Source organism: Dermacentor albipictus, unplaced genomic scaffold, assembly GCF_038994185.2.
Source record: "Dermacentor albipictus isolate Rhodes 1998 colony unplaced genomic scaffold, USDA_Dalb.pri_finalv2 scaffold_20, whole genome shotgun sequence".
Classification (NCBI taxonomy): domain Eukaryota; kingdom Metazoa; phylum Arthropoda; class Arachnida; order Ixodida; family Ixodidae; genus Dermacentor; species Dermacentor albipictus.
Window position 1 is genome coordinate 3696614 of NW_027225574.1, and position 16572 is coordinate 3713185.

The 16572-nt window shown below is 44.2% G+C and overlaps 1 protein-coding gene across 2 annotated transcripts in view; it reads right to left on the reverse strand.

Annotated features, from left to right (window-relative positions):
• Positions 1–16572, reverse strand: part of LOC135919966 (presequence protease, mitochondrial) — a 198813-nt gene that overhangs the window by 106983 nt on the left and 75258 nt on the right. For both annotated transcript variants that reach the window (XM_070529293.1, XM_070529292.1), the window contains 2 exons: positions 4352–4490; positions 2732–2848 (listed from right to left, as the gene is read on the reverse strand). In XM_070529293.1, coding sequence (XP_070385394.1) covers positions 2732–2848; positions 4352–4490 — 256 coding nt within the window. The remainder of the gene's footprint in view (positions 1–2731; positions 2849–4351; positions 4491–16572) is intronic.

Genomic DNA, 16572 nt, shown 5'->3' on the forward strand with positions numbered 1-16572 from the left:
GGGACCTGCTGTTGACTACGGTGTATGGCATTTGGAATGTGAAGAAGGTACTCGGCGGCGCTGCGGCGACCAGGGAGAAATGCGGGCTACGAAGTTCAAACTTTTTGCCATCGTTGCCTCTGTTGTTGCCGAAGTGTCGACTAGCGACAGTGATGAGGATGACACGGAAAGTGACAGCATGGGCGATTCAGGCCCGACAGTGGTAGAAGCTGTGCGTTACATCAGCCTCATGAATGTAATCGTCGCAGCGAGAACAGACTCCTAAATGAGAAAGGTGCCCCGTGACTTCTGCAGCACTACCACACGTATGCACCGAGACTTCGTAACACCAACGAGGAATTTGCCATGCGAGTATTTGCCGAGAAGAAGAAGCTGGCTGAAAAGCTGGCTGAAAAGCTGGCTCGCAGCATCAGCAAGTACGAGGCTGCTGCCATCGCTGCTAGACTGCCGCGGCATCAAATGAAAATAACACTTTTGTCGCGCGAAGTGAACAAATACTGCATGTTTTTTTCCCCTTTCATCACACCTTCCTGAGTTCCATTTTGACAGGTAAGTGGGCGATCTCATGCTATTTCGGTTAAGCTGTACTACTGTTTAGTACATACTTTTTCCGAGCTCCGGCCAACTACGATTTAACGAGGTTTCACTGTACTGTCTTTTTGGCATGCAGTGTTCAGAGCCCTATTGCAGGCTGAGCGCCCATGCACAGCACCGTGCTACATTATGTGAGGCAGCAGCTGCTGCAGCCCTGAGGCTTGCTAAGCCCAAACCTGCGGGTGTCAGTACTCTTGTGAGATACCAGATCCCCTCAAACCAGGAAGCTGTGCATCGTTGTTGCCATGCTAGGCGAAAGCTTGTTTTGATGCCACCTTGTGATGGTAATGGCAATAATGTTGGCTAGGATGCTAGGCTATTGCTAATGCAACAAAGGTGGTTTCGGTTCTTATACGATTGTAATGTGCAGCCCAATTAAGCCAATTTACAGAACTACTGTATTTAATCGCATAATGATCACACTTTTTTGTAAAAAAAATTGACACAAATTTAGGGGTGCGATCATTACGCGGGTTAAATTTCCCGCGAAAAGAAAATTTTTTTATTTCATCCCGCATTTGTTGCTAGATGACAACAGGTCAACAAATAGTTGGCTGCCACGGTAACAGTGCGGCACACCAAAACAAAAATGGTGGCCAGCGGAGCAAGCCGAACACATCGAATTTGATTTTTTTTTGTTCTCGTGAGTGCATTACGCGCATTGAAACAGTTTCTTCCGTATCAGTAATTAATAATATTGTTACTATCGGCAAGTTTGCAGCAACAGCGCAGCCATGACCACTTTGAGGGGACAGAAATAGAGATGGGCCCACTTAGCTGCCAGTGACATAGAAACCCATGGCGGGCGTGTTGTAGAAGCTGCGGCATTTGTCTTCACTACTATCCTCATAGAGCATGCTTCCGCTATGGGTGGGCGAATATCTTAGCTTTGTTACAAGCGTCAGGGTATGAATAGGGTACACTTCTAACGTATCAGTGTAACTGTGGCTACTATCGTTGCCGCTCGTGATTTGTTGCATGTCCACGAGTGCAGACGAGAAGAATTGAAAAGCCTTTTTTGTTGTTAATCACAACCGTTATAAAGCCTACAAATAATAGAGCCAAGGCAAGTTTCGTTGTAGCTTTTTTTTTTTTTCATGGAAGTGCGGAAAGTGATGAAAGGAATGAAATGGGGCATCTGCTTAAGAATGTTTGGTGCGTGCAGACCGCTTGGTATGTCTTGGAAGAGTCATTCGCATAGCATTCGACAGATGGTAAGCGTGATCTTCATTAGCTAGACTTGGCATATGTGCGTGTGCGCGTGTTTAAAAAAAAAAGGTACGCATCCGTATTGGGTAAATATGCTAAACATTCAATGTGAGCTTCCATTTATGCTTCACTATCTACCGAAGGTAGGCTATAAACAGGTGTTTCAGGGAGAAATGATGTGTCTTAAATGCATTCACTGTGCCCTAAATGCTGCCAAGGCACATGCATATTGCAGATATTGGGATCACTACTATTAGGGTCGCCATGGAGGCCAGGCAGGTTCACACTGATCAGTCAAGTTTGCATTATCTGGCAAGGCTGAAATAATGAAAGTTTCTGCCCTTAGAAATGTATGGGCACAACCCGGGACCTTTGGTCAAAATCAAGTTATCTGCGAAATTAAGTTATCCGAAGTCGCATAACGAAAGCCTAATGTACCTTGCTTCCACTAAAACATTGAGCATACACTGCTGGCTATTACTAGTGAATCCAGAGAAGAAGCCCCCTCCCCCCCCCTCCTCTCCTTTCCCCCGAAGGCTCCTGCTGGCCTTCTACCTGCTCCTGCTGGCCACAGTGGTTGTCGTGTTGTGTGTACATCAACACTGCAAGTTACCACAGTCTCTTATTACAACCAATGGTAGAGAGATTCTGCTGGCACATAGCAGTGACAGTAGCTACCCAGAGATCACAACCGGAGGAAAACTGCACTGCTGCTGGAGAGTGTGCAGTGAATTTTACTCAGTACAGCAAGTGCTGCATTGTGTTTTCCTGGCACAGCCTGGACAAAAATCACACAAATTTTGACAAATGCAGTATAATGTAGCAAGACTCACACTTCACACTCAATTCACATTGATAATCACACAATTGGCACAATGCTAGCACTCCTCCTGCATGCAAAACAAAAATACGAAATTTCAGAGCTCACCAATATTGATGTGGTTGAGCTTGGTCATCTCAATAGTAGGAGCAACATCTCCGAGGAGAAGGTGAGGCAGGCAGCTTTCATCCTCCTTCTTGGACTGGTGCTGCAGCAACTTCAGGCCTGCAAAAATAAAAAAAAATACAGCATGAGATCGTGAGGATCCTGCCAAGCTGTGAACACCTGAAACAGTGCCTCCTCAAATGTCCGTAGACTGTGCACGAATGTATACTAGCCTGAACAGTTTTTAGCTGGAAACCGCAAGTGCAAAGCTGCCTACTCCTGTCAAGTGTAGTTCTTGTGAAGCTCTCTTCAGACATCCCGGGAGAAAGAATAGGATATGGCTTAGTAGCTCGTAGACCCCACTAACATGCTAAAGTGACCACAATCTCAATAGACCACAAGTTTACACTGACCATTCTCTTTGTGGATTACAGTAACATCAATGTAAGAACTTGTCATGAAGAAAGAGCTTTTGGATGAAGAAAGCCCTGTCATTTATGTGCAGCCCTGAGTGGTGCAGAATAGTAACCATCAAGCGGGTTAGGCTGAAATGGAAGGTTTCTTCCAGATGAATGGGTATACCTATAAAGTAGAGAACTGTTGCTAATTAAAATTTTGCTTTTAACATTATGTTTTCTAAGCCCACCGATGTCCACTATTCAAGTACTTTTTGGAGTCTTATTTATTTGCGATACTGCCAGTCTCAGTGAGACCAAAGCAGGTGGGCATTGTATTAGACAGTTTTGCAAGAAGAAACAAACAGGTCATGCTACATGGTACAGTAAAATTACACATACATGCAGGTTGGAAGTGTCTTCCTGATATGAAGTCAGCTTCCTGGTTAAGTTGTAAACTAAGTGTTGCATATGACAAAAAAAAATTGCCCAACAGGTTCACATACACTTAAATCATCTATAGGGCTTGCCTGGTCACAACGAATTCTATAATGGCCCCACTGAAGACTCTCATGCAAAACTGTCAACTTTCTCTGCCTAAAAGCTCTATTCAACATAATTTGCCATATTATTATTTATTATATTATATTACTATATTATTATATTATGCCAATATTATTTTTGTGTGCCTACTTAACAGCACTGTCTTATTTCAGAATTCTATAATGACTTGCTCTATGTGCGTAATGCTGCACTGATGCTGGAAAGCATTAAGACATGCAAGCCTTTTTCTTTCATAATAGCAAACACGGGATTAACAGCACTAAGTATGGAACTTATGTACCAGTAATAGCTGTTTCCAGAGGAAGTAAATAGTAAAGAAACAAAAAAAGCCATGCTGACTCATGTGTACATGGAAATGAAAGAAAAAGCCTATTTAAGCATTGCCATTATTTTCATCGATTAAGAAAAAATCACCCACTTAACAAGCATGTCAAACAAGTAGCAGAACGAAACTTCCAGTGGTCTTTTGGTGGTCTTGTTTTCCTACCACAGCCAACTGCAAGTACATGCTTGTGACAATAAACCCCTAGCAACCAAGTAGTAGTACCAACTACGACAAAACGGTTAGTATAAGAACTTTTAAGCCCAAGGACCAACCACTCAACACAATGAGCATTCAATTTTTTTTTAATGAAAGCACATTAAAATAAAAACCTAAGCTTACCGTTGTCATAAATTGAGGCTCGGCTTGCACTGTCCAGTTCTCCCAGCTTCCTGTCAATATTCTTTTGTTCCAAGGTGCGAATTTTTTCTTCGTGATGATCATCCGGATTCATGACTAGTGTCAAACAGTGCTTGTTCTCCTGAAAGGGTACACAACAAATGGATGCTTACAGTATTCTCCCCCTTTGTTTGTGTGTGCATGCATTTGTGTGTTATAAAAATTAAATACTGGGGTTTTATGAGCCAAAAACACAATAGTGAGTTTTAGTTTAGGGGACGCAAGCGGCTTGCGTACGCAAGAACTAGGGGCGACGGTACTGCACATGCACAGACTGCTACGTCTACTTGCGTCCCTGGGGCAGCCGAAAACATCGCTGCCCCTAAGCGGTCACGTTGCCTATATGACTCTCGAGGTGTACGAGAACTTTCGAGTAGCTAGCGGGTAGATAATCTGATACATCTTTCGCCAAGTGTCGACAGACGTCCTTCTTATACATATTAGAGAGGTTTAGCATGTCTGGTATTCAGGTAAACGCAGACGGGGGCGTTGGGGCGGGGAAGTAAACGGGGGCGACCGGCATGGTGCATTCGCCTGGTGGCGCAAATCTCAAACGAACAAAAACAGCTAATATTGCTATAACCAAGTCTATTCTACTTCACTGCCGGTGTAAATTTTCGGCACTGGCGTAATCGTGTTGCTGCCAAAAATTTACACCCACAGCAAAGTAAAATACACTTGGCTACTGCAATACTAGCTGCTTTTGTCTGTTTGAGCTTTGCGCCACCAGGTGGCTGCACCATGCAGGCCGCTCCTGTTTATGGCTCCGCCCCAACGCCTCGTCCACCTGCATTTACCCAAATACCAAACACGCTAAACCTCTCTATTAACTGCTTTTAATAAGAATAACTTTATGTGCTTTACTTGATATGCTTGATTTCGTGTTTTAAAAAAATGATAACGTAGCAAAGATCAGACCTGTGTGGCGCTGCAAGGGCATGCGACCTCACTGCGGCTTGCGTTTGGGGCTGCTAACCTATAATGTGTTTCTGCTTGCGTACGCAAATGCAAACGCACCCAAGCACTAGGGGCCCCAACGTCTTGCGTCCCCTAAACTAAAACTCTGTAATTTAATTATGAGGGTAATGGGGGGTGCATGTTAATGTTCTCGTGAACCCAATGCCCGGTACACAAGTGTTTTTCGAACCCACGACCTTGTGCTTAGCAGCAGTATGCCTTGCCACTTAGCCATCATGGTGGGGTGCGTGCATGTGTGAGTGTGCGTACAGCGACCTGTCTTGTTCACAACCACACCACTTGAAATATATGAGGCCAATATCAGCTCTGATGCTGCATTCACATTTGCATGACAACCTCCCCAGTTTCTTTTCCTCTCATCACTTTTGCAGTGCAGAGCAGGCTGCTTTTCTTCCTTTTACCAGCCATGTACCTTTTCTTTCTTTTGTAATGCACTCTGTGCATGGCCCATAATGCCCAAGACTGCACCTGAAGATGATTTCGTCTTTAGAGAGCGCCCTTTCAGCAAACTGTAACCAAAGCTCGAATAAACGCTACCCAGTTCCTCACATATGGTATACCTAAGATATACGGTAATTTCCACCTTGTAGACATAGACCCTCTTCATGGCAATCCCACGGGCGGCGCCATTTTCGACCACATGGTGACACAACCATTGCTTGCCTGAGCTGCCTCTATGTTTACAATGCATGTGCATAATGCCCGGTGCAGCTCAGCAAGCCTCTGTTTCGAAAAATATTGCAGATGATGACTGTGTAGACAACATGAACTTTGGCCACAGCTTCAGAGGACAAGTAAACCCTTTCAGAGCTCATTACGCCTTGTGCAACGGTGCAAGCAGCGTATACAGTGCTTGTACTAAAAGAGGGGCTAGAAATGTATTCCAAGCTGTCCAATTGTTTTGCTTATGAATTAAATCAGGATCAGTGTTTTTTACTTTTTGTTCTTTATTTGGCAAACACTTAAATTAAAAGCAGCAGCTTATGATGCTTCTGACTCAGTAAGGTTCCTCGATGTGGTCAGTATCTGATCGTTTCTTTTCTGCCTAATTACTCAGTTGCAACAATTTGTTCTTGCTGCACTCAAGGCCTGGGATGCACATGTTCTGTACTTTGTGATAGCTTGTAGCAAAGATGTATTATCGCTAATCACTCACTTACTTTGTGGACCATCACAATATGTTCAGTTTAATTTGGACATTCGTGTGTTGTCGCCATAGTCGTCATCACTCATGCTTCAGTGCAATGATTCAAGTATGCACCCATTCACTTATTCCTGATACATTGACGAAATAGTGGACTTAAGTTTTCGTGTGAGTAGGGGTGGATGTGTGTAAATAACATGCGAGAAACTTAGTATGCCAGTAAGTGGGTGCTACTCCCTTTTGTAACAAGTGGTACTCAATGTTAAATTTTAATTGCCAACATTTTGTGGTTGAAGTCACCTCTTTGGAGGTTAGCAATACAGTGCTGGTGGATGAGTGAATTTCTTTATCCTCAAGGAAAGCCATGCATTGGGTAGGGCCAGCAACACAGGCAGTCCTTATGTATATAGCAGCACCCATAAGGATTCATTCCATTACTTAATATGCCAGTCACTATTTTTGCTGCCAACTACCGCACGTCTTCCCTCTATCGCTCCCCCTTTTGCAGCATGAATGGAGCACATCACGTTAGCGGACACCCAGTTGCATTTCCAACAGCTGATCACACAGTAGCAGGGAAGAAGCAGTATAACAGTTTCGTATTCGTGCGCTTTCACTGAGGCAATGTGCGGCACGCCGCCGAAAGTGTCATCTCATTCCTCTAGAGCAAACTGCTCTGCAACAAAGGGTCAACAGAAAACCACTGCAGTAATGGGAAAAACTGAAAGAGAAAAGAGGTTTAATGAATTTACTAGGGATGCCTAGGCAGTACTGGAGGCCTACATAAAAACAATGTGCCTCATAGAATCCAGACAGAATGGAATATTTCAAGGGATGTTCCATAATACTACAAAAAAAAAATACACCGGTGAAGTCAAAAGACCACTTGCGCAAGAAATTGTAACCATCAATTGTATATGAAGCTGCAATGATTCTGGTGAAGGCAGCCAGCATCCAAGAGACCGAAGTATCTCCAATGAAAATTCTCAGATTAATGTTCTAAGTGACAGAGAAACCTCTTCTCAAGACAACCACACCTGAAGAATGATCAGGCCCTCAGACATTGTAGCTAAAATTCAGGACAGCATGAAAGACAAAGATGGTTTAGCTAACATAAGAAGTGATGATGAAAAGTGATGAACACTACCTCTGCAAGAAGGCAGTTGAGATTAATTTCCGTTGTAAAAACAAATCATATAGGCCTACGACAAGACACTTTTGAGGGGTACCATGAAGCCAGTAAGGTGATGAAAGAATGGGCAAATGGTAAGGCAAAGTGAAAGGGAAAGTTAAACTCGCAAAAATAAAGGAAGGCAATACTACTTAACAACAACAAACAACAGAGTATGCACAGGATTCCCAATTCTTCAGTTGAACTAATCAAGAATGTAAATGAATCAGATAGCGAATCAGAGGCGCTGCCATGTCAGTTGACGTGCTGCTGAGAGCACGTTTGGTGGTGTGATATGTTCAAATTAACCAATTCTAATGCTTACACATGTGATTTATGAGGCATTTTTGCACATTGAAATACACATAATTTTGACAGGACCACAATATCAGTTCGAATAAACCAGAAGTCCAAATTAAGCAGGTTCGAATTAATGAGGTTCTGTAGTATTCGTTTTAAGCATACAGGCTGATACAGTTAAGCCTCAACATAATGAACTTCAATATAACAAAATTCTCGATATAATGAAGTACTTGGCTACTTAACTTGTGCATAGAACACTATGTATTTAGAACCTCAATATAATGAAGTGTGTTTATACGCAATTTCAATATAACGAAATTTCACTTCCGCTGCAAAAGAATGCCGAGACTTAATGGAAACTTCTGCAGATGCAGATGGCCAAATGGTTGAATTATAAGTGGCTGCTTGCCATGCGCACCGCATGGCCAAGAGTGACCGTCGAAGCGGAGCAGTGTCATGTTCCGTCACTGTGTGCTGTATGCTTTCTAAGCAAGTGAAAGCGTGAGAATATGAGCAGAGAAAGGTGGTGGCTTGATGAGCACCATCTTTCCGCGTAAGCAAGGGGAAAAGGGGGAGGGAAGCGAGCCCGCATAACGCAATCAAACATGCAGGTCTCCTTTTCTAGCCTGGTCGTGGCTTTGCATGGTTGTCAGCGCGGTTAAGCATATACGCAGACTGCGTGCCCTACTTGAGAGGTAATCTGCCACGTGCGCAAACAGTGGCCGTGCCAAGATGGTGTGGCACCATGTGCGCTGTCTTCCCGAGTGTTTAGTGTTGGAGGTGTAATCTCGAGTTTTGGAGACAGCATTCACTCCCCACTGCTGATGCTTTTCATGATAGTGTTGTCCCACTGCAGGCGACATTATCAGCCACGGGAGTGGAGTGGGCATGAAAGCACAGCTAGCATCATTTCGTACCGCCGATGTGAAGATATCGTGGACAAAACATGAAATTGTATCTCATTACCAGTTCTCAAATTTAACCATATGAATTATTTTCTCATTTGAAATTTGGTTTTTCCAATTGCCAGATAATTAAAAAAATTTTTCAGCCCCTTTCACGTAAGAAAAACCCGTCGGCATTTGTACTTATTTGCATAAATAGCCAAACTTCCAAATGTAAAAAAAATTTAATATAACAAAGCAAATTGCAGATTTTGCCAACATTGTTAAACTGTATTAGCAGAAAAAAAATTGCATTGAGGTTTATGCGAAAGAAACGCAAGCGTGATGGGCTGGTAAAGGGTCTCCCGCTGTTTTTGATAGCCCGTCGATGGTCAGTGCAACACGGAAACAGTACATTTTGTGCTATTTGCATGGTCACTAATACGCAATCATGCGATGGGTCATACATGGAATCGGCACATTGGCTTGCCAGACGCGGTCAAACCAAGCCAAACTGTTGGCCGAAAGAGACGCATGTCCCGAATGTACCATTTCAAATTGCTTTTTCCGAGTAAGTTGCCAACCCATTTCTTGTACCAGAGGGGGCCACATGCAAACCTGAACTCTGCCACTACGGCTGCCAGTCTAGCCCCTGTGTGTGAACTCATACTCGATCGCTGATTAGTTCTCTCTCCCCGAACACATTGACAATGAGCTTCCTCCGATGGCTTGTCAGCCACTTTACTGGCCATCGACAAATTTTAGCCACAGCCGTACTGATTAGGCTGCTACTAGGCCTAACCACTGCCACTTCATCAGGAGCAAGCAACCAAAGTTGTGGTTTGTTTCCAAGTCAACATGGCAGCAACTTTTCTTACGACTGCCACATTTGCAGCAACTCGCGCATGTGGACCACGTCCGGAAAATTTCAACACATCGTGCAGCGTATGAAATTTCGGTTCACATTGTACGTTGGTTCTAGGTGTAGCTGCCAGTGCGGTGGGGAAATATGAATAATCGAACATTTCGGAAAACGAAGGCATTTGAATAATTTGGCAGTCACTGTATTTGACATTTCTGCTACCCGAATACATATGCGGTACAGTCAATTGCAAATATATCAAACTTGGATATGTCTATTTATTGTTTATATAAATAACAATAAATAAAAATTAGCGCACTGTACTATGTGTGTATCGGACTAGCATTCACCACCACATTTGACATATCCAACAATAGGTCGTACCATGCCCCACCCCTGCAAGTGCACTTCTTTTATTTAACTCATAAGCTACCAAAGCTGGCAAACCACCGGGCCCAACAACAGAAACTATATTGCCAAAGCCAGCAATTCATCAGGTTGGAGGCTGGAGGTATGGTAGTGTGGGAGGCGGCATGACCAGGTAGCCATCGTGGCCATGGTTTATTTAGGCCAGCCAGCCATGGTGCCCCGGGATCTTGAGAGCGGCCGATACCATGGCTGCTCAGGTTGAGCGTGCTAGCATGTTCTCTTCTCACGCTACATGCACGCGAGTCGTCGTCTTCACCGGCTCTGGAGGCAATAATCATGCCACTACAGGGCCCCCCCCCTCCTAGTGCAAAGCGTGATTGAAATAATTCATTTCATTTCATTTCATTTCATTTATTTTACCCTCAAGGTACATGGTACATTATAGAGGGGAGGGGCTAAGAGAATACAAAGTAAACATCAGTAATAGTAACTCAAACAAAAAAAATAATTATAACAGCAGTAATAATTCCAAATTTTGAGTTGACATCCGATGATAATAAACAGAGGTACAAAAGATACAAATACAAATGTGATGTACACAATGGTAAAGAGATTCAAAAAAACATATGTACAGTAGATTTACAAAATGCATTGTTAACTTTTTGATCATGATGCTGATGAAAACTGATGAAAACGCTGCTATAGAGAAAGGTACATACACATAGGCAAGACAAATGGTAAGTATATTACAAAAGTTCGTTTTCAAGTGCGTTTCTAAACATAAGTGGATTAATTATACCTGTTAATGAAGAGGATAAGCTGTTCCAGTCTTTGCTAGTCATTGGTAAGAATGAATTTGCGCCCATGATAGTATTGAAATGAGATATGCTAACCTTCTGATTATGATCATGGCAAGAAGAAATGAAAGGTGCTGGCCTGATCCAAAGAGTGTCTAAAAAGGTGTTATGATAATAGATTTTGTGAAAAAGAGAAATGCGTGAGTGTTTTCGGCGGTCGGATAAGAGAGGAAGGTTTAATAAACATTTCATGTGTGTTACGCTTGCTGTCCGATTGAAGTTATTTAAAATGAAATGGGCTGAACGGTTTTGTATAGCTTCCAGCGTATGTATTAGTGTTGAATGCCAGGGATCCCATATTGATGAAGCATACTCAAGTTGCGAGCGAACGTAAGTGGTATATAGTAATTGTTTTAATGATGATGGCGCACGAGAAAAATTTCGGCGTATGTACCCTAAAGTGCAGTTAGCTTTGGACACTATCATATCAATATGCGATTCCCAAGACAAATTGTTAGTTATGGTCACTCCTAAATAACGATACGAGGTGACGCATTCAAGTGATATATTAGTAAGAGAATAATTTGGAGAACTAGAGTTAGTACGAGAAACCCTCATAGTTTTGCACTTCTTAATGTTAAGCTGCATTTTCCACGTGCTGCACCAATCAGTTATTTTATTTAAGTCGGTTTGTAGGGCTGTTACATCGCAGTTATTGGAAATTTTGCGGTATATCACACAATCGTCTGCAAATAAACATATTTTTGATGAAATATTAATAGGTAAGTCATTAAAGGGAAGCTGAAGAGTCTGTCGAATTCAATAAGACGCTCATATATGGATGCGGGAACCTTATAAACCATGTAGGTCAAATTTGGTTTTTTTTTTCTAATAGGAGCGACGTAATCGTTGGTTGAAATTGCGCTGTAGCTCCGCCCCCCGTCGAATGCCGCGCGCTGCTGCTGACGCTGACGATGCGAGCGGAGACCGGAAACCGCGGTGTTGTGACGTCAACTTTAGTGTTTTGCTCCTTCGCAGCCTGCGCGACCATGCCTGACCGTGCTTGTTTCTGCGTGCGTGCCGTCGTAATCTGCTTCGATCGACCCTGCATTTCTTTGTTGGTGCGTCTGTGTGTATGTAGAGTGGTGGTCAACGTGCGCAGCATCAACTGATGTGGTGGGCCGATCATGCCGTCTTTCTGTGCAGCCTACGGTTGCACGAACACCAGCGGCGGCGACAATGTTGTCTTCTATTGCTTCCCACAAGACAAGAAGCTTTAAAAGAAGTGGGAGGCTGCTGTAAAGCGAAAGAATTTCAAGCCCTCAAGAACAACAGTGGTGTGCTCCAACCACTTCCGTGACGACGATTATCACCAGAATTTCCACTAGCAGGCTTTCTAAACGCAGCGCGAAAAGATCGGAGCAACGAAAACAAATACGGCACGAGTGCGGACTGACTGATGATAACTGGTGTTGGAAGGCCTTATGAATACACGAACTCGCCCAAACCTGGATTTTGATTTACTGCGAGCTCCTTCATGTTAGCACGCTGAACGGAAGGTGCATGTTTATTTCCCGCCCTCGATGCAGGTTTCGGCGCAAAGCGCCGCGAATTTTCTATTTGCACGTGTGTTGTAAAACAGCCTGCACGCAGCTACCATAACGCAGTGCAAATGTAGAGTTTGCATGTGCTGGAAAGCCGGCGCACGCCAGGACCCTACGCTCCCCGCGTCTCTCGCGCACAGCGAGAAACCGACCGCCTCACGTAGCCGTCGGAATTCGCCGCCTTTACGACTTCGGTTACGAGTAGTGTGCGGATGGCGCACAGATGAAGGTCACTACACGTACTGCATGAACCGGGAAGCTTTTCACGCGTTTGAACCGTCTTTGTAGGTTGCCGACAGCTTTGGACAGCGCACAAATGCCGACGATCGCATCCCCGCTTATGTTCCACGAGGAGGCATGCAGGAACACAACACTGCAGTTGTTTGACCGGAAACGAGCTCACTAGATCGGCGAAAGATCGGCGAGATCACTAGATCGCTTAAAAACATACTCAAAAGAGCATTTCCAACACGAGGAGATCCCAAGACTTCGCTTTCGTTCTCGTCGAAAGCACTGCTCGCACCAGCATCGTTTGCTTCTTCGAGAGGCCGGCTCTTTGCAATCGGCTCGTACATGTAGGGAGCAACGCCGAACTCTTCAAAAAACGCAGTCTCTCTAAATTTTCTATTACCTCTTAATTTTCCATTACGGCACCAAACTACCTGGCACCGCGCTTCATGTGGAGCGGCAGCGGTCGGTTGCTAAAGTTGACGTCACGGGTCGCCCGACCAATCACAGGCGGAAACGAGACGCGCGAGCTGGGCGTGTCCGCTGCTGCACTTTTCGTCGAAATAAAATATATTTGCGCTTTCTTTCGCTCAATTTCGATACAATATTCGAATTCAGAGGGTTGAAAACCATTATGTACACATGTTCACTCATTTTTTCTGGAAAACCTTTCAGCTTCCCTTTAATGTATATAAGAAACAAAAGTGGGCCCAGGACAGATCCTTGAGGGACGCCTGAGCCGACAGGGGCTAGAGAGGAAGTACATTCATTAGCAGAAACAAACTGAACGCACGATGTAAGAAAGCTACAGATCCACTTAAGTAGTGTAGGGTCAAAGTTTAAAATGCTTAGTTTGTGTAAGAGTAGAGCATGACACACCTTGTCAAATGCCTTAGCGAAGTCTAAAAAAATACAGTCCGTCGTGAAGCCTGCGTCAAGGTTAGAGTGTAAATCGTTTGTAAATGTGAGAAGCTGTGTTTCGCAAGAGAAGTTTTTTCTAAACCCATGCTGGTGAGGAGTAAAGAAATTATTATCGTCAAGGAAGTTAATGAGATGCGTGTAGATTACATGTTCCATAATTTTACAAGGTACTGAGGTAAGAGAAATTGGTCTATAATTAAAGGGATTATGAGTGTCACCTGATTTGTGTATGGGAATGATTTTTCCTGTTTTCCAATCTAGCGGGAGCATGCCAGAGTTATATGATTGCGAGAATAGATATTGCAATATGATAGATGAATATTCAACTGTGCTAATTAAGAATTTGGTGGTGATTTCATCGACACCGCAGGAGGAAGTAATTTTCAAATTTTCGATTATTTTTTTAATTCCTGTTGCATCAAATATAATAGGGTCCATAGGAGGAAAGTTACAGCCCTGTAAGACGGGACATTCGTTGTTAGGTGCGGGAGAGGAAAATGATTGCACAAACGCGCTGTTCAAGACGTCTGCGCAAAGATAGCTGGGAACCTGACTACCAGACTGTGTTAATGCAATCTTATTTCCACGTTTGCATTTTACTACGCTCCAAAAGCGCTTTGGATTGGTTTTTAGTAATAATGGCAGGGTTTTGCTAAAAAATATGTGCAAAAGGGGCACGTATAGAAAGAAGAATGACTGTAAGCCTATATATATGAGTGGTAATTTGTAGCATCCGTTAAGAAGCCTAAGTAAAATCCGTGTTGCAGCGAAGGGCACAATAGCTCTCTGGTGATCGTGGCTTAGAGTGCCTGGACACAGGGCATGTAGTCCGGTGCGTTGACGTCATCTTGCATTGTCAGCACCTGCGCGCCCAGTGTGGTACAATTTGGCAAGCAGAGTTGAGGCATATTGGCCAGTTCTTGGTGCATGGCATGCCAAGAGTTCAGGCCATTGAGGGGAACAAGGCACAACACAGTGTTATGAAATGGCATGCAACGGTGGCAGTGGTGGAGAACTGCGATCAGCACTGTGCCTTGTTGCTCTTGCTGATTAATGCTGCGTCACCATTTTAGGTGCTGGTATGGTTGTGCACGGCAGCGTACTGTGACGACCAGCAAGACCTTCACCTCGAGACGGTGCGGTCAGTCCAGCCGCTGCTCATTTGGTATTGTCACGTGCTGGTGACGTTGAAGAACACAGTAACAAATACTGTGAAAGACAAAACTAACTTTTATTGGGCGAACCTGTGCCCACAAAAACAGGCTACACTTCTAGCACAACGATAGCGGCGAACACGGTTGGCGATCGTCGAAAATCTGATCAGCGGATCAAGCGCGTCGGCTTTCATAGATCAGTCGTCGAATGTTCCAGATTAACCGATGGGACCCGCGTGTCTTCCACAAAGTTCTACACTATTCGCGTCGCGCATACATGCAATCAGATTACACAAGTTGCGGTGAAATACAGTGGACGGAACCATCGATAACATTCCAGAAACTTCTTTTACATGCAAGCGCGTCCTGCGCTGCGCGATAACGTTTGTTAGGCGGCCAAACGTGGTCGCCCGATAAAGATAAGTACACATGTCATTACCCCCCTCTAAAAAAGCATCGACCCGATGCTGCAAACCAACGCCTCCTATAACTATATGCCTGGAACGTCGCTCTCTTTTCCATAGGGAGCTCTCTGCCGAGTGTTGCGACCATGCGCCGCAGGACGGCGCGCGCCACCGTACCGGTCCCCATGGCAACCACAGCCGCTGCCGAAAGCATCGCGGCTTCACGCCGCTGCTCTCCCGCTTTCAGGCCGGCTGTCGGGCGAGTGGCGCGCTGGAACCCGGCTGCTCTGCTGCAAAATTTTATGCGAAGACAAACTAACGGGCGTCAAAAAAGCACGATAATGTAGCTCACACAAAGCAGTTATTCAGGGATATAAACGATGCATAGTGTTTCGCGCTTCTTTTAAGGGTATTTCGTTCACGCGTTTTTCTTCTTCCTTTTCTTCTTGCTTTTTTTTTACGTGCGGCTGCCCGTTTAAGAGCGGCCATGAAAAAAAAAAAAGGCCGTTGATAAATTCTGATTCTGTGCTTTTTCATGAGCACTCTATCCAGATCGGTAAACGCTGGATTGGCTGCCTTGTTACAGGGAAGATAGGTCACCGTACGTGCGTCGATTGACAATACTAATGGCGTGGAGAGGAATATCAGCCTTATGTAGGAGGCTTCTGGATAAAGCGATTTAAATATTTAAGAGCTTGAAGCATGTGCTTCGCGCTGTTCCGTTTCCTAGGGTGCCAGGAATTATATTTACTCGAATAATAGCGCGCTTAAGCCCGTGGTGAAGAAGACATGATCGAAAGAGAGAACATATACACAGCGCCTGTATACATTATTGATTCGGGGTAGGTTGAAGAAAACACAAAACAAAGCAAATAACACTAAGTGCACATAATGAGCCAGTTGTGATGTCACGAGAATTTAATGCACGGCCCAAAAATCGTTCCTAAGCAGATCGCAGTGCTAGCTCAGCAATGTTCGAAACTCGACCACATTACTCGCACCTGCTTGTCATAAAAAGCACACGTTAATATATAGTTCATGTGAGATATTCTTTTCTGGTTCATCACAAGCAGATGATGATGATTCCACGCACTTTGATGCAGAAAGTGGTTGGTGGTTAAAGTGTGGCACGGCGCTTCGTGTACTGCCACACAACAAATGTACTACAATTTTAATACTTTTCTCGACAGGGGCTTTTTCTCAAGAAACTTGGCGACAGCATTCGTGTCGGTTTTTGCTTGTGCATAGTTTGCAAAAAGTGGCTTAATGAGCTTTCTTGCGATGAGTTCCAACAGACCCTTGCGGTGGTCTGAATCGGTGTTGCCGCAGGTCAAGACGGGCAGAC